Source organism: Haemaphysalis longicornis, unplaced genomic scaffold (assembly GCF_048455015.1).
Source record: "Haemaphysalis longicornis isolate Haplotype H1 unplaced genomic scaffold, Haemaphysalis longicornis Haplotype H1 scaffold_6, whole genome shotgun sequence".
NCBI lineage: Eukaryota > Metazoa > Arthropoda > Arachnida > Ixodida > Ixodidae > Haemaphysalis > Haemaphysalis longicornis.
The window spans coordinates 42,602,203-42,626,421 of record NW_027526407.1 but is presented as its reverse complement, the minus strand read 5'-3'; the positions used below and the strand labels follow the sequence as shown (position 1 = coordinate 42,626,421).

At 46.9% G+C, this 24,219-nt stretch overlaps 1 protein-coding gene across 1 annotated transcript in view; it reads right to left on the bottom strand.

The window, feature by feature from the left end:
• Positions 1-17,494, bottom strand: part of LOC144142527 (lipase member J-like) — a 58,393-nt gene extending 40,899 nt beyond the window's left edge. Inside the window, exon 1 of the mRNA XM_077674110.1 lies at positions 16,230-17,494. Coding sequence (XP_077530236.1) covers positions 16,230-16,457 — 228 coding nt within the window. The 5' untranslated portion in view covers positions 16,458-17,494. The remainder of the gene's footprint in view (positions 1-16,229) is intronic.
• Between the last annotated feature and the right edge of the window lie 6,725 nt (positions 17,495-24,219).

Genomic DNA, 24,219 nt, shown 5'->3' with positions numbered 1-24,219 from the left:
CAGATAACACGGGATATAGTGCTGCTTCCATCTCCATTGTATTAAAAGCAACGGACGACAGCCAGCCACACATGCTCAATACCACAGTGCCGCGAAACACGATAATCTAAAATTGGATAATCTAAAATTTATAGAAAGGTAGCGCGACACTAGAAAACAAAACGCAGCAACATTTCGTCGCAATACCAAACTCAACGACCCACTCAGCGACAAGCAATTCTCTCGCATTTATACATCATACGGACTTCTTTTGTGCCCCGTAGGTCTTTATCTCCCCTTCGAAGATCCTGACGAGAACAATTAAGATATCATCATCAGCCATTGGTTCCTGCAGCAAAAGGAGGAGGCATTTTTCCGTAAACTGCAACGGCGTTGAACTATCATCGTAATCTTCTTATTTGGTTGGTAAATTGGATAGTTGGAGCCATAATAGGAATGGCACGTACCCAGTCTGGGGGATTGGCCAAGTCTGATTGTGGTTGAAGAAGCTTACGAATTCAAACCAATGGAAAACAGAAGTGGGAGAATCGTGGATAAAGTGATGCTAACAGTTTGAGAACCTAAAACAAAAAAATCAATACTGCTGTAACAAGAGGTATTTTAATAAACGATTACAAAATTGGTTGATGCGATATAATAACAAGGCAAGTGACCTGATTCGGCAATAAAAGAGTGAAGAGCGCGACAAACATCCCCTTTGCACCAACCAAGCCCCACTACGCCAAATGACAATGAATTGGGCACCTACAAGGTGATACCCAGGCGCAGGAGGGGAACCTACAGGTAACGATTTCAGAGAAAGGAGAACCCCTGCCAATGTTATTTTACTTGTTGTTGTTCCTTCACAAAATGGCGCATACCCAATCAGGGGATCGGCCAAACATCAGTCGCTAATTCGAATGAGATTGCTGCCTAGGTGGATGATTCGAGGAAAATTAGAAAATTTTGGAAGCTTTTTTCTTCTTGTTTTTGAGGAATCGAGATTGGAAATTAGTCAATATTGAAACAAAATAAATAAAGAAATAAAGAAAGAAAGAAAGAAAGAAAGAAAGAAAGAAGAAGAAGAAGAAGAAGAAGAAGAAGAAGAAGAAGAAGAAGAAGAAGAAGAAGAAGAAGAAGAAGCAGAAGAAGAAGAAGAAGAAGAAGAAGAAGGAGGAGGAGGAGGAGGAGGAGGAGGAGGAGGAGGAGGAGGAGGAGGAGGAGGAGGAGGAGGTGAGTAATAATAATAATAATAATAATACAAAAAAGAAACTGCAATGGATACGTTTGGAGGGCTCTGGTGAGGTTCCAGAATAAGATACGAATTAGGTTGTGAATCTTTTGGAATTTTCTATGAAGCGTTGGCTTTGGAACCTCTGCTAGCAGCATCTTGCTCCCTACCTGGTGTGCCATTCACCATCGGGAAACAATGACGGCATCACCATCGCCAACAGTGTCATTGAACAGTCACCTAAAACGATGCACCATTTTCCAGTGGAACGCTCGTGGTCTGAGGTCGAAGCTCGGTGATCTACGTCAGCTTCTTCACACTTACCGATTCCCATTCGTTGTCATTTCAGAGTCACGAGTAGATCAGAATTTCGGCTTGAGTGGTTACTATTTCATCCACTCACAACGAGTAAGCGGTACAAGCCGGCTTCTTATCGGGTTCCGTACTGACGTTCCGGCAGTTGAAATTCCAGTCTCACAGCACGAAACAAATGAGTACGTCTGCGCAACTACAATTATTGGTTCTCAGACTTTCACATTTATCGCAGCGTACTTACAACCCAACGCCACGTTTGATGAGACCAGGCTGGACAACCTCATCACGTCGACTGACAAGCCGCACATTATCTGTGGGGACTTTAACGCTCATAATGAAATTTGGGGCAGTTCCCAGACAAGCCTACGTGGTGCAAAACTCGCGGACCTCCTAATTAGACATGGCATTGAACCCCTAAACGATGGCAGCATTACCTTCCTCAAATCCCTCAAAACAACCAGCTGTATCGATCTATCATTCGTCACTGCTGGCTTTTCCGCAAAATGCACGTGGTGCACAGACTTAGAGACAAGAGGAAGTGACCACTACCTGATTTTGATATCAACTCGTGACTCGCACTCTCAGACTTACAAAGAACAGGTCGCGTGCACAGACTGGAGAGCTTTCGTGGAAGCCATACGAACCTGCATTACGGCAGCGACTCGAGATGACGAAATTATCCCAGCGATACTTGACTGTTTTCGGAATTCCACATGCTTAAGAACAAAACGCTGGAATCAACCCAATAATGACGCTGAGTACCAAAGATTATGTGCCATTCGTCGCCGTGCGGAGTGAAAAGCCCTCCGTACAAAATATCTAGAAGATTTACGAGCTTCTAGAAGGGCTCAGAGACATGAAATGCGTCACCTATACAAGCTTCAGCGACAACGGTGGAGGAACTTTTGTGCAACGTTAAATACTCACACACCGTTGACGCGCATCTGGCGTGTTGTCAAAGGGTTACGCACGCAACCTAAGCAGCTGCGCCCTTTTGTTGCCCTCTCACTGCACGAGCACTCCTCTTTGAAATTGGTCGCAGAGGAATATTGCAAGATCCTCTCCTCATCAACGCTGAATACACTTCCACCTGTTAGGCCTCCAGAATCAGCCGTTCCAGCACTGGACCTGCCTTTTACATTACAAGAACTGACAGCAGCAATCTCCGATATAAAAACCAAGTCGTGTCCAGGTCCGGATGGCGTTAGTTACGCAACCTTCACGCACTTGCCTCACAATGCCCTGCTCCATCTCCTTGAGTTCTACAATTCCTCTTGGGTGAGCGGTACGCTGCCCTCTGATTGGAAGCTCGCCCAAATTACTCCTGTTCTAAAGCCTAGCCGGCCGCCCACGTGTTATTCCTCTTTTCGGCCTATAGCTCTGTTGAACTGTATTGGGAAACTGATGGAGAAGATGGTACATAAAAGAATGTCCTGGTTTCTCGAAAGCCGACGCCTTTACCCGCAAGAGATGAATGGATTCCGTAGGCACAGATCGTCTATTGACAATATAATTGCCCTTATCTCGTCAGTAGAGGAGCAATTGGATTCTAGCCGCATACCAATCGCAATTTTCCTAGACATAAAAGCTGCCTACGAATGTGTCACACACACAGCCATTCTAACTGCTCTTGCAGTACATGGCTTTGGAGGAAGACTCTACGCCTGGATCGAGGATTACCTTGCTGGACGTCAGCTTTTCATGCGCACTTCTGATGGTGACACATCACGTTTCCCCGTCGAAAAAGGTGTTCCACAAGGAGCCGTTTTAAGTCCACTGCTATTTAATTTGACTCTCATAGAGCTGAAACGGTGCCTACCGCGGGGAGTTAACATCACGATCTACGCAGACGACATTTGTATCTGGCACGCAGCACGCTCCCGACGCACCACTCAGCAACGTCTCCAGAAGGCCCTCTTCTCCATTTCAACCTACCTTGCTGCTCGTGGACTTCACTTATCGCATGAGAAAAGCGTTGCAATGGCGTTTACAAGGAAGCGCATGGATCAGTACCCTATTCTGCTGAGTGGACGAGCCCTCCCGTACGCCCGGACCCACAAGTATCTTGGCGTAATCATCGACCGTAATCTCTCCTGGTCGCCTGAGATAAAAAGACTGTGTGCCCGCATCTCTGCGACGTCTCAGGTTCTAAGATACCTTGCCGGTTCCCGCTGGGGCAGCAACTGCGGGTCGATGCTACAGCTTCACAAAGCTTACGTCGATGGCCTCATACGCTATAGCCTTCCCTTACTACACCATGCAGCGCCTACTAACAAAATGAAGCTAGAAGCGGCTCGACGGAACAGCCTGCGCATTTGTCTTGGACTACCCAGAGGTTCTTCGGGTGCCGGGACCATCGCTGAAGCTCGTTGCTTGCCTCTGGACGCACTCATGTTACAGGAGTCGCTCCGTGTCCACTACCGGCATCTACTTCAACCTACACCCCACTGTCTGAGCAGGATAACTGCGGCCCAGAGTTCTGGGTTCGGAGATGCTATTAGAGCTTTGTGCCTTCCCAAAACGACGCAACCACCGCGAACAATGCCATCTCAGTTTCCGCCCTGGACATTAGCGTCTACTCGTATAGGTTTAGGCATCCCAGGGATGACATCTAAGAAGATAACGCCTCAGGCTGAACTGCTCCAAGTGGCGTTGGACTACATGCACAGGTTGCATTTCACCAGGGTTCATCTTTTCACTGATGGGTCTTCGCTGCCGCAAAGTTCCTCCTCTGGACTATTCGTCCCGTCGACTGGTAAACTCTTTTCCTACCGTTTAGACAGACCAACGTCCTCGACATCAGCTGAACTACACTCCCTCAAAGAGGCAATCCGCTACATCCTACGTCAAGAGCCCAACGATTGGACCATATTCACTGACTCTAAACCTGCCCTTCAGTGCCTCCTTAAGAGCGGAAAGCCCTTTACATATGAACTTGCCGTTCAAGATATTCTCTATCTACATCACCTTGCAGTAGGCGCTGGGCACAATATTGTTTTTCAATGGGTGCCTGGTCACTGTGGGATAACGGGAAACCAAAAAGCTGATGACGCTGCCTCTGCAGGCCACACCTGCCGAAATATACGAAGAACATTTTTTACCAAACACGACGCTTCCACCATGGCCACACGTTACGCCCTTTCAGAGAGAAACAGAATGTGGTCAGATCCTACCCACCACCACAAGTTTCTCTACTCCTTTGACCCTCAGCTGTCGTCAAGTCTTCCTCACCAGCTCCCCCGTCATCTAGAAACATTATTTCATCGGCTCCGACTTAATGCAGCTTACACCAACAGCTACCGTTTCCGCATTGGACTATCTACCGTCTCCAGGTGCCACAACTGTGCATCGTAAGACACAATTGAGCATCTTTTACTCTACTGTCCTGCCTACAAGGACTCTAGATCAACTTTGCTACAGAACATTGCACGCATAGGTTATACGCAAGGTCCAGTGACCTTAAAAACCATTTTAGGGCCCTGGCCGTCTTCTTCTCAGCAACGCCTAGCCCTAAAATTTCTGTTTTCGTACCTCAGCGACACTGGCTTAATTCAAAAACTTTAAATCTCTTCACTCTGAGACTTTCGCTCTTGCCCTTTTACTTAATTTCATTGGTCCCTCTCTCAGCTTTCATCTCTTTTCTGCCCTCCTCTCTCTTGGGCCTTTCTTCCTTTTCCCCCTCCCCTAACAGAGTAGCATGAAGGCGATTTTGTACGCCGGCTAAACACTCTGTTTTCTAATAAAGAGCTTCTCTCTCTCTCTCTAAGAAGCGCAGAAGAGCAGAACAAACGTCCCGGCGGCCGTATCCAGTTTCTGAAGCCCCAAATGATAAAAGAGCCGGCACTGATAATGCCAACCCCAGGCGATGAAGCGGCACCTCAAGGAGCTGACGTCTGAGGCTTGAAAATCGTCGACAGGACAAAAGGAAATGGTCGACAGACTCTTCTTCATCACAGTAACTGCACATGGCAGACTGCGCCAGACGAGACCTGTGGAGGTATCTATTCAACCGGGGCACACGACATCGAAGGCTCGTTACTATCACCTCCAGGTCGCGTGAGGGGCACCAATTCGGTTTCCAGGAGAATTTTAGATGACAAAAATCTCGCAACGACAATAGGACTGATTCGTGCTGCCTTTGCAGTTTCAACAATCTACGGAACCTTGCTGCGGATAATAGAGGCGTAGTCTCAATGACATCGACAACAGGCCCGGAGAGTGCTACCCTTGCCAGAGAATCTGCGGTTTCATTAAAGGTGATTCCCGCATGCCCAGGGACCCAAAGAAGGTCAACTTCAGTAATATGAAATGGCAGAAGTGATCGAAACGTCCGTAGAAGAGGTGAGTCTTTCGGAGAAGAAAGGGCTAAGCCTACGGATATGGAATCTGTAATTATGAGTGGAGACGATACCGATATGTCAAGCTTTCGTAGTGCCAACACAATTGCCAAGAATTCCGCATAGAATATTGGGGTAAAATCCACCACATTTCATTTCTTCTTCTTCTTCTTCTTCTTCTTCTTCTTATTATTATTATTATTATTATTATTATTATTATTATTATTATTATTATTATTATTATTATTATTATTCTTGAATACGGGTCTGTTGTCTGGAATGGAACTTGCAAGTCCAATAGTGACCGTATCGAAAGGGTTCAAAATAAGTTCCTTTCTATCTTTAAGCACCGCTTCCGTCATGTGCAAGACGACGCAAACGGCATCATGTCTCTTCTGAAAAGCATTCCTTCCCTTCGGTGTCGACGAATGCGAGCTGATATTATCTTTCTCTATAAACTTCTTCATGGTAATATTTTGTGTGACGATTTGGTTACACTTATCAATGTCAATTTGCCAAATAAACTTTTCAGAAAATTTCCAGCTTTCAGACCAGTTGCTTTAAATAGCCGACGCTCGTCCATCTGCCGAATACAATGTGCATACAATGAATATTCCGTTCGGCTTGATATATTCCAGAGCTCCTTTACTTTGTTCTCTAATGAGTTGAAAACTGTTGTAGCTTAAGTCCTTTATGTCATTCCAAATTTATGTACCCTATGTATTATGTGCAAACTGTTCTTGCTTGCTTTTCACTTTTTCTTGTTTTGTGTTGCTTGAATATTTGTACGTTTTTAGTGTCAGTGTTGGTAATGCTGAAGCTTTTCCCCCCTTTTTTTTGGAACTTCCTAATATGTTGTTAGAAAACCTTGGCTATATACGTATACTCTATGTCATGTTGATTCAATATTTGCTTGTATAGTTCCTATTTTTCACATCTACTGAACGTTTTGCTGGCCGAGTGGCATGGCTTGCAACACTAAGCCTGCCTTTTCTTTTTTGACTGTCTGTTCTTTTTTTTTTCTTCCTTTTTTGCTTTCTAAGATTTCTGTAACTATTTTTACTTTATTGTTTATGTCATACATATAGTTTGTGTATGTTGTCTTGTCTTAATTGTAGTGTTTTTTTTTTTTTTGTATGGTGTACCAGTACCAAGACCCTAGGGTTGTTCCTGGGCACCGAAAATAAAGGTTGATTGATTGATTGATTGATTGATTATTATTATTATTATTATTCATAATCATCATGATCATCATCAACGGGCCATGTTTTCAGTGAGAGTCGACTTTACTATTGCCGCGTATGATCTTATCTCGCCAGCCTACTCCTGTGGTTCTTCAATTCCCCTGCATCTACTCTTCTGCTTGTGTAGTCCCGCCTGGGGCCTGTACAGGTACCGTCATGTGGAATTAGAACAACCATTTGTGAACTCACAAAATATTTGCCTTACTGGATTTATGACAGCCACTACCGGTTAACAGGGAACTATTTTCTATTTGGGGCGAGGCAGTTCAAAGTGCCTATACAAATCACTACTATAAATGACTAATCAGTCGATAATTAGATTTAGTAATCATCTGTCATCTCTTATACATGGCTGGTCTGCTTTGATTCACTTCTGGCTTTCCCCATTCCTTTCGTTCATTGTGATCAGTGGTCATCCTTACCTAACAAAGGTTCTCTCTCTCTCTCTCTCTCTCTCTCTCTCTCTCTCTCTCTCTCTCTCTCTCTCTCTCTCTCTCTCTCTCTCTCTCTCTCTCTCTCTCTCTCTCTCTCTCTCTCCTTGGCCGTCCTTGCGTTTCTTATCGTTCGTGTCGAAGCCTGGATCATTCAAGGTCACCTTCCGATGAGACATACGAGGTATTGGGCTTAATAAAAGAGACCAAAAGGGACCTAGAATTTCCCGCTTCGCGCAGGCAAAGGAGGCGAGGGCAATTCTGGTGCGTCATCGCTCCCTCAAACACACACACACACATCGACGTTGTAAACGCGTGCGCTCGGGCAATCATCACAGGGGAAACCGCATACGAGCGTCTCGGCTCTCCTGTTTAACGTAAACGCTGTATACGCACTCGGAAAGAAACAGACAAGCTTCGCGAAACCTTTGCCTATTTTTCTTGTAAGCTCTGCAGAGATACTTTCCCCGACAGCGCTACCGCAGGGCTGGGTTGGACAGATGAAAGGATACGTTTGAAGTCACAAGGTTGCACTTCGGATGGCGGAACTTGGAGCCAGTTCGACACATTTGGATATCAGTATGTAGTAAGTGGAGTGATATGCAAATGAGATGCGACTGCTTCGGAGGAAATGTGCACGCCCAAAAATTCAACCCCCTTCTTGTAGCTGGCAGTATCGGCGAAATAACTTTTATAACTTCCAGTTGCGAAATCAAGCAAATATTGAGCGTTTTCAGTACACGGGCCTTGGAATAAGCAATTTCTTTTAAGAAACAAAACACAGCGCTACAGTGCGTTGGAGCGGACAGCGCTGAATTTTACATAATGCATATTTATTAATAGCCCTTCTTGTTAACGGATTGCTTTTTTAAGGAACCCCGATCGGTACGTGTCCTGAGAATGCACGATGACATTGGACCTTAAAAAGCGCCGGCCGACAAAAGACTCAAGCATGCTCCACCTGAATTCATTCATTCATTCATTCATTCATTCATTCATTCATTCATTCATTCATTCATTCATTCATTCATTCATTCATTCATTCATCCATACGTGCGCTATAAGAAGAAAGATTGTTTCTTGGTAGCCGGCAACTTCTGGTTAACTGCTTGAAAAAGTACTTGGTCGAGTATGCATCAACAGTGCAATCATGCAGCATTGAGTGTCGGGGAATATGGAATTGCGTAGGAGTACAACTTTATTTATTTATTTATTTATTTATTTATTTATTTATTTATTTATTTATTTATTTATTTATTTATTTATTTATTTATTTATTTATTTATTTATTTATTTATTTATTTATTCATTCATTTGGTTGGTTGGTTGGTTGGTTGGTTGGTTGGTTGGTTAATTGGTTGCAATGCCCCTCATTGTGTGGCTATGCCTCGGTTCAATCCCGTTTGTTTCACAATGTTATCTACATCTCACCGACAAAAACAACGACAGGTCGACGTGCAGCCTCCGTAAAAGGTTTCTAGCCCATAGCAAAATGTAATAAGCCACAAAGAATTCAACATACCAGCTTTCTTCTTGAGTAATACTGAAATGTTTTATGCCAGAAAAAACTGAACCACGCTTTCCTCTTACTGTCATAAAATGGTTTGCTCACACTGGAATGTTAAATTTTTTTCTATGAATTCTTCGACGCCAGAAACTTTAACCGTGGCCCAGAAAACTTTGACAAGGCGTATATGTCTTTCGGAATGGAACCCCGAGAACAGATGTTGCATCAAAACACGGTATCAAACGACAAAGGCAAAATTTATCACGAGTCAATGCCGATGTTAAAGGGACCATGCAACATTTTTGATAAACGCTTTCACTCTTTCTTTCGCGTCTGAAAGCACTGCGAAAGCTACAGTTATCGCCAGCGCGGAGCGGCCCTACGGGATTTACTCGCCGCACCAGATACGTTTATGTTTCTGCTTTGTTTTTGTGGCTTTATTTTTAAAATTGCTATCGAAAAGAGTTCATTGCTGTAACTGAAGAAAAACCGGCCAACAGCCATTACAGGGCCTTAGTGACGTAATTCGAGCCGTCGAAGAACGCAAAGACCGGGAAAGAGACAAAAATCTTTTTGAGTCGGTTTCCAGGTTATGTGATGAGCATAGAGCTGCATTTTCTGGCTGAGGTACTTTGCGGCTCCTAATCTAAGTACTGCGTGTGTTTGGTGACTACGTTCTGCAAGCATTTAGATGTAAAAAAATTAAAAAAAAGTGTTGCAGGGTTCCTTTAAAATACTACCGATGAACGAAACATGAGGCCAATTCTGTGCACTTATTGGGTCACCAAAAAACGTTGATTTACCTGTGCGTCTACACGGCTAGGTAACTTACAATCAGTCGCCACCACTTTCAGAAGCGCAATTTTGTAGGCCGGTAAATTTGCAGGTATCTATCCGACAGGGCTTCTGTGCGCAAGCATGCAAATCAAGGCTGGTAATCGCTCCGTTCTGTATTATAAGCTGCTCAAAAACCAAAGTAAGAAATGTTTGTAGGCTCCCCCTAGAAACAAACAAAAGAAATCGTCATTTTAAAGCAATGCATTCCGCATATTTGTAGGGTAACGCATGGTATAAATGATTCCGGTGGGGGCTGAAAGCACCGGTAATTTATCCTCGAACGCAAGGAAAAGGGCGACCCGCATGCGTGCAATAAAGAGCCGCCGCCCCGAAGCAATAAACGTTGCCCGGCTGCAGGCGGTACATGGCACGAATAAATATGCGTGCGTATGCGCCAGCGCCGACGACGTCAATGGGCAAGGGCAACTTTTAGAAGACTCGCTGCAGCAGGCTATTGAAATGCGGCAACGACGCTCGTAGAGGCTTGCCAACATGAATCCGCTGGGGCCGTGACAAAGGGCAACACACGGTTAATTTGCGTTTTGCGGAGGGGCTTATTTATCTCGTTGAGAAGCGGTGTGTCGGTAGCCAAGAGGATAAACATTGGGGTAAGAGGGACTGTGCAAACTTTAGGCCATGTTGCCTATGGTAAGTAATATCCTTAAAGATCCCCTGAATTCTGCTCAAGGGCCCTTGAATAGTAACAAAGGTCACCTGAATAGCACTCAAAGGAACATGAATAGCACTCGGGGAGTTTCAATTTCACGTGAGTGGTCGCCTAAGTACCCGTTCACGACGATGTATATCTTCCGAATATCGCATCGCCCTGACCGCACAAACATGATATTCTGTCCGTTCCGTGTTTACCACTGAACTCATACGGCCGTTAAATAGCGGGTGGGACGCTGTATGCGATAAGAACTTCTTGCTGGACTAGTTGGTGAATAGATACCATGATTTGAAGCGAAACAAAAACACACGGACTCGTCTAGTATGTTTTTCGTCCGTGTGTTTTTGTTGCGCTTCAAATCATGACGCTGTAGGCGCTGAGGTAATTCGGTGCTAATAACATCAAACGCTGCAGACACACAGAGAGAGAGAGAGAGAGAGAGAGAGAGAGAGAGAGAGAGAGAATAGACATACATTTCTGAAAATGAGTGAAGGGGGATGGAGTAAAAAAAGTGGGGAAAAATAAAAAAAATGGACTTGGGGTGGCCACGTAGTTAGACGAAAATGAGCCTACAACACAATGCAAGAAATCGTTTTTATGAAAAAAATCCCGGGCCATCTCCACTAACGTGAAACCTGGGGAGGGGCGAAGCATGCAGTATATAAGTGTATTCCTGGCGCCTTGGCGTTTTTGCCAACGGAGATTAAACCGTTGGGGGGTAGGGGTACACAGCTTTGCTGTAACAGTCTCTTGTCTTTGAAGCACGAAGCTCACTAGCGCGAGGCGTAAACGAGTTTCCCGGTGTTTTAGTACCGTGACTACATGAGAAGACGATTACGACGATGACAGGAGACGCCAACAGCCCCAGACCCTAAGGGCCCTTCGCCTCTAAAAAAAGAGCGTTCGCAATAGCGCACGGAGACGAACGGATGGTTGTGAACACAGCGAGGACGTCACGTGAACACGTGGACGCTATAAGTAATGTGAACGCTCGCAATCATAAGTAGGCGGAGCATTCGCGTTGGCTCCTAAAAAAGAAAGCATGACGTACTGCTGAATGTAGCTAATGACTGAGCGTATCTTGGAGCAACAAGGGTCTTTACAAGGATCTCTTGCTTCAAGCTGTTGAGCTTGCAGCATCCACGGTACTCTGAATCGCGAGACGAGAGCGAAAGTCCCCGGGCATAATAATTGGCCCCTTTGATAAATGAGCCCTATTACACTCTCTGCGTGCAAGCGAAGGGTCAGCGGTTTGTTTTCGACCTCGAAAGCGAGCCCGTCTTTAGCTGCCGGCCGGTTCGGGCTGCCAACAAGGACAGACGAGCCGATGAGGATCCGACCTTGCAAGGTCAACCGCAACGCCTGGTATACCTGAGAAGTTCGCGGTCCGATCTGACACGTAGGAGACCCCACCCCACAAGATTGAGGGTTCAGTGATGTCGAGACACCGGGAACTGAGGTTAAAGTGGGTATCGGCAGTCAGTGTACGTAATTTCTCCGCGCAAACATTGCCGTAACTGCAATCTGTTGATCTTACGTTTGGTCGTGATGAAAACATCTACAAATCTTCCCAATAAATGTCGTCGTAGGGATCTTTCGTAAAATGGTGATATTTACCCGACGTCACCTTTAGCATTTGTTCCTAGCGCAGCATGAAAATTCGCACTGTATAAAAATCTGCATAAGAAATAAACAGACCGTCTGAATGCCCTATCATTCTGCATACCTGCTTCTTCCCTTGGGAGTAGCGTTACAGAAAGTAAAAATTGGCATATATGATGTTCTTTTCTGCTAGTTGCTTACTTTGTTTGGGACTATTCGAGAGACAGACTGCAGGCAGAAAGTGTTTCGACATTTCGCACTGGCCCCAATTTAATTCCCCCCGTGGATTGATTGATTGATTGATTGATTGATTGATTGATTGATTGATTGATTGATTGATTGATTGATTGATTGATTGATTGATTGATTGATTGATTGATTGATTGATTGATTGATTGATTGATTGATTGATTGATTGACAGCACGAAAGCTATACCTTGCCGTAAAAGAGGACCATACATACTGTGGGGCGACGGTAGATTGAAAACCGCGGTAAGATGAGCACAGATTACTTCTGTGGTCGTTTGCCCGCGCGGACAGTTGGCGAATGAGTTCATAAACATTTATATGTGCATTTCCGAGGAAAAAAGTTATTCGGCCAAAACCAGAGCGATAGAGCAGATAGTGGCCACGGTAATTGTGAATAATTTCGAAGGCCAACTTATCGGGTAACTTCCTTATTTTGACCGGCTGACTTCGACTTGTTGGTGTAGGTAGCAGACAATTTACTTGAAGGGCGCCTGCCGGAAACGTATTCCTGCTGGAAAATTCACGAAAGAGTAATATAAATTTCAGTGGGGAGGGAGAACAGCTAGCTGCTTCCGAGAGCACGAAAATTGCAGAAATAGCGTTTAAATTCCACAATACAGTTTAAACCGTTCAAAACTTAAAATCAGAGTTATTGTGTGTAGAAGGAGGAGTTCTCTTATGTCTTCGCAGAAGTCAAGATTACAAAATAGCGGTGCTACAAGAAACTTAACCTAAAGCATCAGCATAGTTCGTGTTTATAACGACAGTCAACTAAATAGCACATCTCTTAACCCTGTTTCCACTGAAAATCGCTTCACTTAGCTCTAAAAAGTACATATTGTTGGGACGAGCAAAAATCTACAAATTAAACTATTAAAATTTCTAATCGACACCATTGCCTCAGTATAAAAGCGTATATTTTGGTGTGCCTTTGTTGAGGTATTTCCAGCAAAAATATGAAAATCACAGAAGTAACTGAATGTATAGATAGGTGAACGTAACAAGCTCGGAAACTGTATTGCCGGTGTTTTTCAAAGGCCATCCAAAAACTTTCCATGCATGCTTAACAGTCTTCTTAAGAAAAAAAGACAAAGAATAATTATAGGCATCGATATGCATTTCGTCCCCATGCATCGATCCAACAAATGACATTTTCATCGAAAAGAATACATACAAAAGAATACGCTCGTGTTAGGAAAACTTATTGACTTCATGAAAACCTTTGAATACTTAAACCAAAACCTTGTACTCGATAAACTGAGCTGTTACGTATGTTATGTAACAAGAGGCCGACCCCTGCAAATTTCCAAGTCCCAGTTATCCAACCGATTTGAACTTATTAAAAAATAAATATTCATTACTCTTTCAGAGACTCAAACTGGAGGACCCCAATGCACTGTGCTACGACTTCGTTTAACCTCTATTTAAATGATATTGTCGTGAACCATGCATTGGCTTTGTTTACTTATGTTTTTTTTTACCGCCCGGCTGCGCCGGGTCGTGTTATCTGTGTCCCGAGTGAAGCACATGTTCCATTCTTTCTTTCTTATACCGCACGGATTATCTCATTTGATAGGGAGAATGTTTCGCCCTAACGACATTAGCCTACAATAGCCTTCTTTTATCTACAGTGTTCTCGATGCAATTCGACGGTTCTAGAAACACCCGCGCCTAAAGATAAATGCCCGCAGAGCAGACGCCGCGGCATTCCTTTCACCGACACTTGCCTGCGCACGCCACTTCGCTCCCTGCTGCTTCGCCGCCTGTGTATTCATTGAGTTGTTAGGGGAGCACAAGTTCGCTCCAATAAACTTGCTTTTCCTTCAAGCCAATTGCGTCATCTTTGGCTTCGTGACAATATTGTAGACGTTCACTCCCGAGCAAAATTAGTTATATGCGCGCATGTTACTAGCATTTGTTGGAGGTGGTTATACCTAGTGTTCTGTGATGAAAATAATGCCTAGTGCTCCACGTCGCATCAGCCGCCCGGAAAAACCGTCTTCTCAACTACTGTGACGCAACGCCGTGTCGCACCGGACAGAAACACACGTACGTGTAACCGTGGGTAACAAAGAGCGTTTCCGGTGTTATTTGTCGTGTGCACGGCAGCGTGAGGGACGCCGGATGGCACAATTTCATACTCGGCCGTTCTGTCCGCATCTGGGACACGAAAACGGACCACATATAATACGCCCCGTCTCTGTTTCCTGGGGTTCAAGGTGAAATATAAACGAAGGGGAAAGGGAAAGGGATCGGTGTCGTATACAAACTACGCGCTCAATGCAACGCGCATTGCTAAATAAACTGGTTGTGTCGTCGCAAGGGTCTGCTAATGTATCTCGCTAGAGACAGTGCACCTTTTTATCACCTAAATTGTTACCACTGCAAGCATCAATTTTCAATCTCTATTAGAAATCACGCATTTCCTTACCACTGGCGACAATTCTTTCACAAATCCCAATCCGAATACGAAGTTCCTTTTTTTTGCGAACTTCGAAATGGAAACCAGCACGGTCCCGCAATCCCAGTTGGCCACCCTGTGGAGTTCCGTCTTTCACGTACAGCCACGACCAAAAGTATACGGACCAGAGAAATGGCAATTTTAGGGTATTTCTCTTCCTATAGAAGCCCGACAAACTGTCGAATGCATGCGAGATGTCGTATAAGTACTGAACTAATCAAAACTACCGCCCATAGTACTCCGGGCTGCCATGCTGCAAAGAAATAACTCAAGACTGCTGTTTTCGAGGTCCGTAAACTTCTTCTCTTGAGCATATATCACAGTCCACAATTATTCACCTTATTTGTTTTCTTTTTAACTGTGAATTGGCATCATTTGTGAGACACCGAGAATTTAAAATACACAAAGATAACCGCAACATCATCGGCGAAATTTTTTTCCCAGTTAAATTTACGCAAGTACCGAAACACAGACCGGCAAACGAAAAATCAGATGAGTTGTTTTCAACCGGTATGTATTTGTACGCGTTAAGAATCCACCCATGGCCGGAGCAAGGATATTGCACTCGTCAGTTTCGCTCTCCATGACAAGTATGCTGCACCTAAAGGCTCAAATGAAATCCTAAACTATACCATGTGCGATATTTCACAGTGCTTGAATCGCTTACACACGACAACCTAATATACGCCCAAGGGCAAGTAATGGCAAATTTCAGCACAGATATTTGCTGCACAATTAAAAATGCTTGCTTTCTGCATAAACATTGAAACCATTTTTTTTTTTCACCACACAGCGTATACAACGTGAAGACCGAGTGCTATGCAGACCCGACAACAAGCAGACCGAGTGCTGCGACTGAGGTCCGCTGCTTGCCAATGTTAGGGTATTACGCTGTCAATTTCACCCAACTCACCCCCAACACACACGCACCCCCCCACACACACACACACGCACACGCACGCACGCACGCACACACACACGCACACGCACGTACACACGCACGCACAAGCACACACACACACACACACTCACACTCACAAACACACGCGCGCGCACGCACAAACACACGCGCGCACACACGCACAATAAGCTCTGCTGAAATTAAAGATTGGGCGTATTGGTATATTTTGAAGGAACAAAAAGCGCAAAGAGGGGACGGGAACAGGGGACGGGAAAAGACACACCGCTGTCTCTGTTCTTCGTGCTCTCCTCCTTGTGGCCCGTTGTTTTGTGTTAGTTTTTTCTTCGAAATACACAAAGTTTTTTTTTTCATCCCCGATGGCTCAGGCAAGCATTTTCGTTTATACCCCCTCTGGCTGCGCTCATCAAGATCCACCGTCAGAAAGTGATCCTTATTTATACTCACGATCTCCGTGCAGCGGTCCGGATCCGCGCCCGTGTAGAAGTTGGCCAACTCGGACGGAAAGTCGAGCACCGTCCTCACACTTCCGATGAGGAGGTCGGGGATGAGACGCGACAGCGGCGGAGGCGGCTCCCTCCGAGCCCGGTCTGATCCGATTACTCCGGGCAGGACCAGCACCGCTAACAGGACGAGGCACGACATGGACGCAGGCGACGACATCTCCGTCGCCATCGCACGACTCGATCCGATTATTCACTCGTCGTCAGCCCGAACCGAGGAAAGAAAATGCCTCGCGGCTATCGAGCGACCACTTTCCCGGCCCGCCAACTTCACGGGGTGGTGAGAGCGAGAGCGCATTTATGATCACCTTCGCGTGACGCCAGTCACCGAGAAGGTAGCCACCTCTTTGGCGATCGTCGAGGTCAATTAGAGCCCGGGCGTAAGAGAGAATAAAGTCTTAAGGAAAGACGTTTCTCGTGACGACGCCGGGAGGAGTCATCTCCTCGGGGAGGATATTCCCGCGGGCACTGGAAAACAAACACCGTGAGGACGAACCCGTCTTCTGCTAACAAGGCCCGGAGGAAAGGTACGTTTAGCTGAGAGAAAATTGCTGGTTACTTCGCTTCCAAGACTGCCCGGAGGTCAGAAGACTCTTCATTTTGATCAACGCGCAGGAGACAACGCATATCGCTTGTTTTTTTCACCTCAGTAGGAGCACACTTGATTCGTTGGGCCCTGGCGATATCAAGGTCGGTGGGGCGCGTTGGACGCCAAGTTGCAGCCGCACTTTGATATACCCTTCCTGTTCGGAAAATCCACGGCGTTGTTTCTTCTGTTCTCACTGGACGAGAAACGATGCTCCGTTATTTCAATGGACGCAAACCTCCGGAATGGGCTTCACTTCGATTCATCCGACGAGTTCGAAATACGATTGACCATCTCTCCTGCTAGTTGGCCATGTACGGCAATTCCTACTTTCTTCCGAGATACGCACGGCGCAGTCGCTGGACATACACGAGAAACGGGTTCCACTTAGTTCCATCCGACAAGTGGAAAACCCGGCCTGTTTTTGTTTTTTTCTTCTCCTGCAAAGATTTCTCAATGGGCATCGCTTCCTTCGGTTTTCTTGCGACGTTAGCAAGCTCGGTTAGCCTCCGAGCGGTGCAACTGCGAGTCTACGACGACTAGAAGAACGTTTTGACGCGTCGTCACTCAGCGTGCAGTCAGTCGCTCGGCGAGCACGGAGATAGGTGGAAACGAGAGCGGAGGTTCAATTCGCCCACCGGACGAAACCACGCCGCGGAGCGTCGTTGTGCACCGGCCCAGCCAAGCGGTAACGCACGTGTTTGGGCAAACGGGGAGCTTTTGCGTCGACTCTTTTCTCCTCGCATATTTCCTGCTCCCCCACCAAGTGGACACAGCTTGACGAGGAGCGTCGCCTCCGCGTTAACAGGCCCTGGGCGTTTCTGCTGTCAAGGTTAAAACCTTTTCATTCAAATTGCAGCTGAAGGTGAATGTGAGAAGGGCTGAACGTACCAAGACAAATGTTTCTTTTTTTAAGTGCTTAAGCTTTAAATGCTTAAGGTGGACTCAAGAAGGAAGTCCGACAGTCTATCTGTAATGTTTCATGTGTCTCACTTTCGCCGCAAACAAAAATGCCGCTAATGATGCTCTGCTATCGGGACATGTCCGCTCCCGCCTCCCCCCCCCCCCCCCCCTCTTCTGAGGAAGAAGAAAAAAACAGAATGGCAGTTTAAGAATTCGCAAACTAGTTTTAGCTGTCATTTACAGCGCCTGGCTTTACATTTTCTGTTAACAAGGCAGCGGCATGAATACCTCTTATCCATTGTTGTATGCCAAAAGTGCATTAATCTTTAAGGTCTGCACATGCGTTCCCAGGCTTAGTGTTTCATGAAAACTTCACCTTTCACCCACATACTGTAACACCTTTATTTTCGCCGGCATCGAATTTCCCGAATTTTGCGATTCGAAAACTTCGTAAACCTTCGCGGTGCGCGAAAATTTTGCATTTTAATTTTATTTGCAAAATTATGCTCCGACCGCAAACTACGCTCTACTGCCACAGGCGTCCACTGTGCCAGGGCGTCCACCGTGGCTGTGGAAGGCGCCATGCGCATTCGTGTGCCTCGGTGGCGCTGGGCATCTGCCAGCAACATAGGTCCGGTCGTTCACAGGCTTAGCTGGAGCATGCAGGTTTGACTTTAGCGTCTTTTTAATGTTATGATGTTACCACTTGCCTGTAATCTGGGCTCCAATATGTCGTTTACGCGGACGACATGATGTTATGGACCGTCCACCCAGACCTGCATCGCCAAAGCATCTGCATTCAACAAGCCTTGACAGACACTCAGATATGGTGTAAATACGCTGTACTGACACTTTCAGCAGACAAAACAGCCGTTTTGTCTGTGGCCGGTGGTTGGGGCCGTCGCAAACTGGCGATTTCTCCCTTCATACTCCAACTTTCCGGTCATCCCGTACGCACTGCCAAATCTCTTCGCGTGCTAGCGTTGGAAATTTCTGCGTCTGGGTTGGCTGTCATGTAAATTCGATCTGCCCGACAAAAACAGGCCAGATGCTTCACCAGGTATGGTACAGTGCCAACAAACTCCAAACCTAGCCCCAATCCCCTTCCCAACTTTCGAGCAGTGGATGGCTCGTCTGGTCGATCCGGACCTTGAACACCAGCAAGAACTGGTCAAGAGGGCCTGGACGGCAAGTGGCAGCCTGGGTATCCCGGAATAAGGATGCCCTCCACCGGGCGAGTGCCCTTCCATCAGCACTTACGCTCAATAAATGTTTATTCTCCGCCGCCTCCTTCATCTGATTCGAGGCATTTCGCTGAAGTCTGGTGGCTCCCGCTCCAAGAAGGCTCGTCTTTTGGTGAGGTCAGTACTGCAGCCTCTACTGGTTTATCAGGCCCGATTCCAGTACATGCCTCAGACGGAGTGGGCCCAACTTGAGGCTATTAACAGAGCCGCAATACGCACCATCACCTGCCTCCCTGCAATGACCCCGACACCACCGCTCCAAGCTGAGGCTTTGCTGAACACGCTTGACGAGCTAGTCGAGCAACGTCGCTTAGCCCGTATGCACAAACGTACTTTTGTTGCGGAAGCAGCGGCCTTAGCCAGTTATATGGGATGTTCCCTACCTGCTTCACCAGATCGCCCTCTAACCAGAACGCTATGGCTGTATCACCAGGTTACCGACAATTGACCACTGACTCGACTTCACACACGATCTACCGGAAACGCATGTGCGAGAGGATCACCACTGACGCTTGAGACCCAGTACGAGGCGGTAGAGGCCTTCGTGGACGCTGGGGTCCAGGATGGCGTTTTATCTACTGCGTTGCAGTGTCCCGTCTACCCTGACGCCTCTCAAACTTGCCTTTACCAAACCATCCGCACCCTGCCATTTCTACTGGCGGGGCTCACAGCCATCTAGGATGGCCTCCAGGCACTAACGCCGGCCTTACAGCGGGCCCCAGTGGGTTCCATCCTGCATTTTTATACGGACTCCACCGCGGCGATACGGGACTTACGCCGAGTATCCAACAATTTCACTATTTCAAGGGACATCCACACACTACTAGACACGTTCCCCTGCCCTATCCGGCTGTTGTGGGTTCAGTGGAATACGCTCCTTGCTCACATTGCCGCGGATAGGACTTGTCACCCTACGTCTCTTCCTCGGCCGCTGCCAATGTTAACAACCGGTCCAATAGAAAACTTTCTCCAACGGAAGGAGGAAGGACGATCTGCGTCGTGCCACACATGCCCTGGTCCCACCGCTTGGAACGGACCTCCCCAGTAGACTTGCTCGATGGGAAGAGGTTTTGCCGCGCAGGCTTCGTGTTGGAGTGGCGCTTACACCTGCTGTGTCCCGGGCGTGGCCACCACGCTACGATGCCCCGTTCGATGACACCTGCCCCTTCCGCACAGCTCCTGCCGAACAATCTGATGCAGGCCATCTATTATGGGCGTGTCCTTCAGTGAACTCAGCCAGAAAGCGACACCTGAGACGCACAGGCCTCCATTCTGGAAGACCCCCGGACCTCCAGCGGTGGCTCTGGGGACCCCACCACCGCTCCCTTCTTGCCTTCCTTCGAGAGACGGGTGCCCATCTCTACCTGTAAATAGGTTATTGTTATGCCAGCGGGCATTCCATCGCAAATATATATATATATATATATATATATATATATATATATATATATATATATATATATATATATATATATATATATATATATATATATATATTGAAAGGCTAAGGCACGGGGAAGCACCGACCGTTTATTCCGGCTTCGCGAAAGGAGCAACCCGCAGAGGCTCCGACGAAGATGACGGTCGCGCGAGGCACGGGATATTAGAGGGTCTATTGGATTCAGCCTGCACCTCTTGATTCAGTTCACAGCGGTGAAAAGTGGGTTCCACCATCGGTGGAACCATCCCTGCACTTTTTTCGTGTGCTTCTGCACCTCCTCGGCAGGGAGTGCAGGCAAAACCGTGAACTCATCCTGCACCCGTCGGCACCACCGGTGAATCGAACGGCGCAATTCAGGTGCCGCGAGCTGCACCACTGAAACGAACGACGAAGTGCCGCACCGCCTGAACTGGTTCACGTGGTGCAGGTGAAACGAATAGACCCAGGGTGACAGCCGGTAGCGCGTGAATGAAGTTGATGCTGATGATTGGAGTGTTTCTGGATGCTATGAATGGGGAGAATGACCACTGTAGCGATGAAAACATCGCTCACAATATCAAGAAGTCTCACGAAGCGCGGTTTAAACGAATGTGGAAAATTAAAATTACCCCTTTAAACTTAAAATAACTGCAACATGCAGTTGCGACTAAATTGTTTTATATATAGTAAAGAATGAGGAGTCGAAAAGAGGGTAAAGTGCTGCTCCAGCTAAAACTGTGAACGACTGTACAAGCAACACTTTGCCATGGCGTTCGGCCCTTGTATGGGAAATCACCGCTATAGAATAGGGTGGCTGGAAAATGCTTTTTTTTTTTTTTTGCGCAATTCAAATGTAATTTTCGAGGGGGCCGTGTTGCTGGGGGGTGCTGTGATGAAAATCGGCTCCATCTCATACCACACCCTGCGCATGCGTATCCGCACCAGCTGCAAATAGCGGGAACCGCATACAGGGATGTCTCTGCTGTTTGTGGCCAAAACTGTAAGTAAGAGCTTTGCCTCCGTGCTTCAAACGTTTTGTGCACGGAGCATAGACGTTTTATTCTTTGCACCTTCATAAAAGCTTCTGGACTGGGCTGCGCATGCGCAGCAAGTTCATCCTGTCGACTGCGCCAGTTGAATCGACGCTAGCACAGCTCCAGTACGAAGTTGGGAACATCTGTAAAGCAATACACATTTCGTTATGACTGGCTGCCACTCGCAAAAGGGCTGTCGAAAAGCGAAAACGCCCGTGTGTCTAGATCTCAGTTCGTGAAGAACGATTGGCCGACCTGCGACGCTGAATGTAAATTTTGCTCAGGAATAGGAACACTCCACCCCATAATCGGGGTGCGCGCCTTTAGCCCTGAGCACCCTCTTCTCTTCCCGTCAACTACCCAACAAGATCAATGGAAGATGTTGCTGTCTACCTACCCAGCTTCAGCTGGTGGACGGAGCACAGGCGGCGAGGACTGCATATGGGCTCCAGTAAAGAAGGAGCCACCCCTCTGGGCCGCCCTCTGGGCCGTTCAGAAATCTCAATAAAAGTATTTCATCCTCCTCTGGATATGAGCGCACATTAAAGATGCACCACCCCCGTGTACAACTGCAGCGGTCGCCAACGAACTCTGGCGGTCGCTAAACCAGTTTATGGATGATGCAGAAGCTCCTGTCACCGATTCCCGGCTCGGACACACTGCCAGAACCACAGCCCGTCACGACCGAAGCCAGTGATCAAACGACGAAACGTTTACCTCTTTTTTTTCTCTCTCTCTCTTTTTTTTTCTTTCACAGCAGCCTTAAATTGACTTCAAAATGTGAAATAAACGTGTTCAACAACAACAACCACCCAGGTGGTCAAAATTAATCCCGAGCTACGGCGCTCCTTCGGCTTCGGCGCGTTAAACCCCACAATCGATCAGTCAGTATTGCAAAGTATATGAGGCGTCACTGTTGATCCTTCATTCGTCGACACGCAGACGCACGCGCCTATTTTGCGTCATACGCATGGGGAAAAGTTTGTTCCCCGCCTTTTACAGATGACGCCGACGTTGCGGTTTACTCCGACCGAGGTCTGTCATTAAAGGGGAGTTCTAGCGGGTGCCGTCCAACCGTTCGTGCTGTCCAGGCCGAAGGCGTGGTCTTGAATCACTGAAATCGCGTGATGGAAACCTGGCGGCAAAGCGGCCGTAAAGCGGCCGTCTTTTCTGTGCTCGTTCTCGCAGTTATGCAAATGGATGCCGCAACTTGGATCGGCCCGTGACGATACATTCTTGAACAGGCGATCAACGCGCCACTGAGACGACAAGGAAGCGATGCCACGGGCTGTCTTGTGTAGCACGAGGCTTGCACAACAGCAATCAATTGAGCACTGCCGCAATACTTGAAAATTATTTTTATTGGTTTCCAGCCCGGAGCTGCCGGACCAGCGAAAGCCTGATGCAGCTGGCCACCCGAGCAGCGAAAGCACGCGGCTATCTGGCCTGAGCAGGCCACCCATGTACTCCTAACTTAGAAATCCTCCTCCTCCTTCTCCTCCTCCTCATCCACAGACTAGGAGGAGCTATTTGGACAGGCATAGCTGTGAATGTATTATGATTCAGTTTTTCGGGCATGCAAATATATTGTTTTTGCGCGGTGTGGTTTGCGAAGTTGTGGTAACGGCTGCAACAATGGCCGATCTCGTTAACCCTTTCAGGCGCCTTGTACACGGAGGATGCGATGCACTCCGCCCACGGCCCTTTTAAACTACAGTGTTTTCTCGGCCTTAAGCACCTTGTTTTTTAAACTCGTCGGTTACTTATAGTTGAGAGGGGTGCATTGATCCTACCAACACCGACCTTAAATCATGTTTTTTTTTTCTTTTGGGGGGGGGGGGGGTGCACTTTACCCTTGCTGCATAATCTGTTACACTGCTACATTATCCCTGTGCCACATAACGCCTGACACATATAGTTCACCCGGTTGAAACTTTGTTCTGCTGCACATAATAGGTATTTTTTCCTGATACCTTGCATAGTTTCGAATTGTTTGAACCTTTGTTCTTGTTCAAATCCTGGCTTTTATTTTCGCAATGTTCTATTTATACATCTTCTTGATACTCGTACTGTACTCCCTAAAATGTTCCGCGCGTTTTTCGCAGAGTTCTTGACTTGGATGAAAAAAAAAAAAAACATGCAATTTTTATATCGATCCAAAACTAGCCTTGTGGCTATGGATCCAGATGCTACTCACAGCACCTGTACATGCATATAAAAATTTGCTAAGAATACAACATTCATCTTTTTCTTCTTCTTCTAAAGCGAGAAGAGGGTGCGAAGAATATGTTGGTGCTTAAAAGTGCGGAAAAACGGTAGTACTGCTAAGCCTACAGTTTTCGTCTCACCCGCAAGCACCGTCCGTGCCTTAAGCTCACCGTCCGAGCAGGCCCTAGCCTCGAACCCTTCCACGGAGCCTTATCAGCTCGACTCAGTCTCTTAACGTTCCTTGACATTACGTCTCGTTACCCCCGCTCACGCAGCCAGTTTCGTACTGCACACCCGAATTTATCCAACACCGAAGAACGGCTACGGAAACTGGTGCAAACCCATGCCCTTCCTTGTCTCTACCGCCTACACCGTATTTATCCTTCCATCTACCCCTCCTCCAGTTGCCCTGCGTTGAGCAGTCTGGAAGGCCGGAGCTGTTCCTTTGGAACTGCCTCACAATCATTTCCCCTTTACCAGACGGCGGGCACTCGGCTGCGGCGCTGGGCAGCTCCGACCTGACTATCCAACGGGTAGTC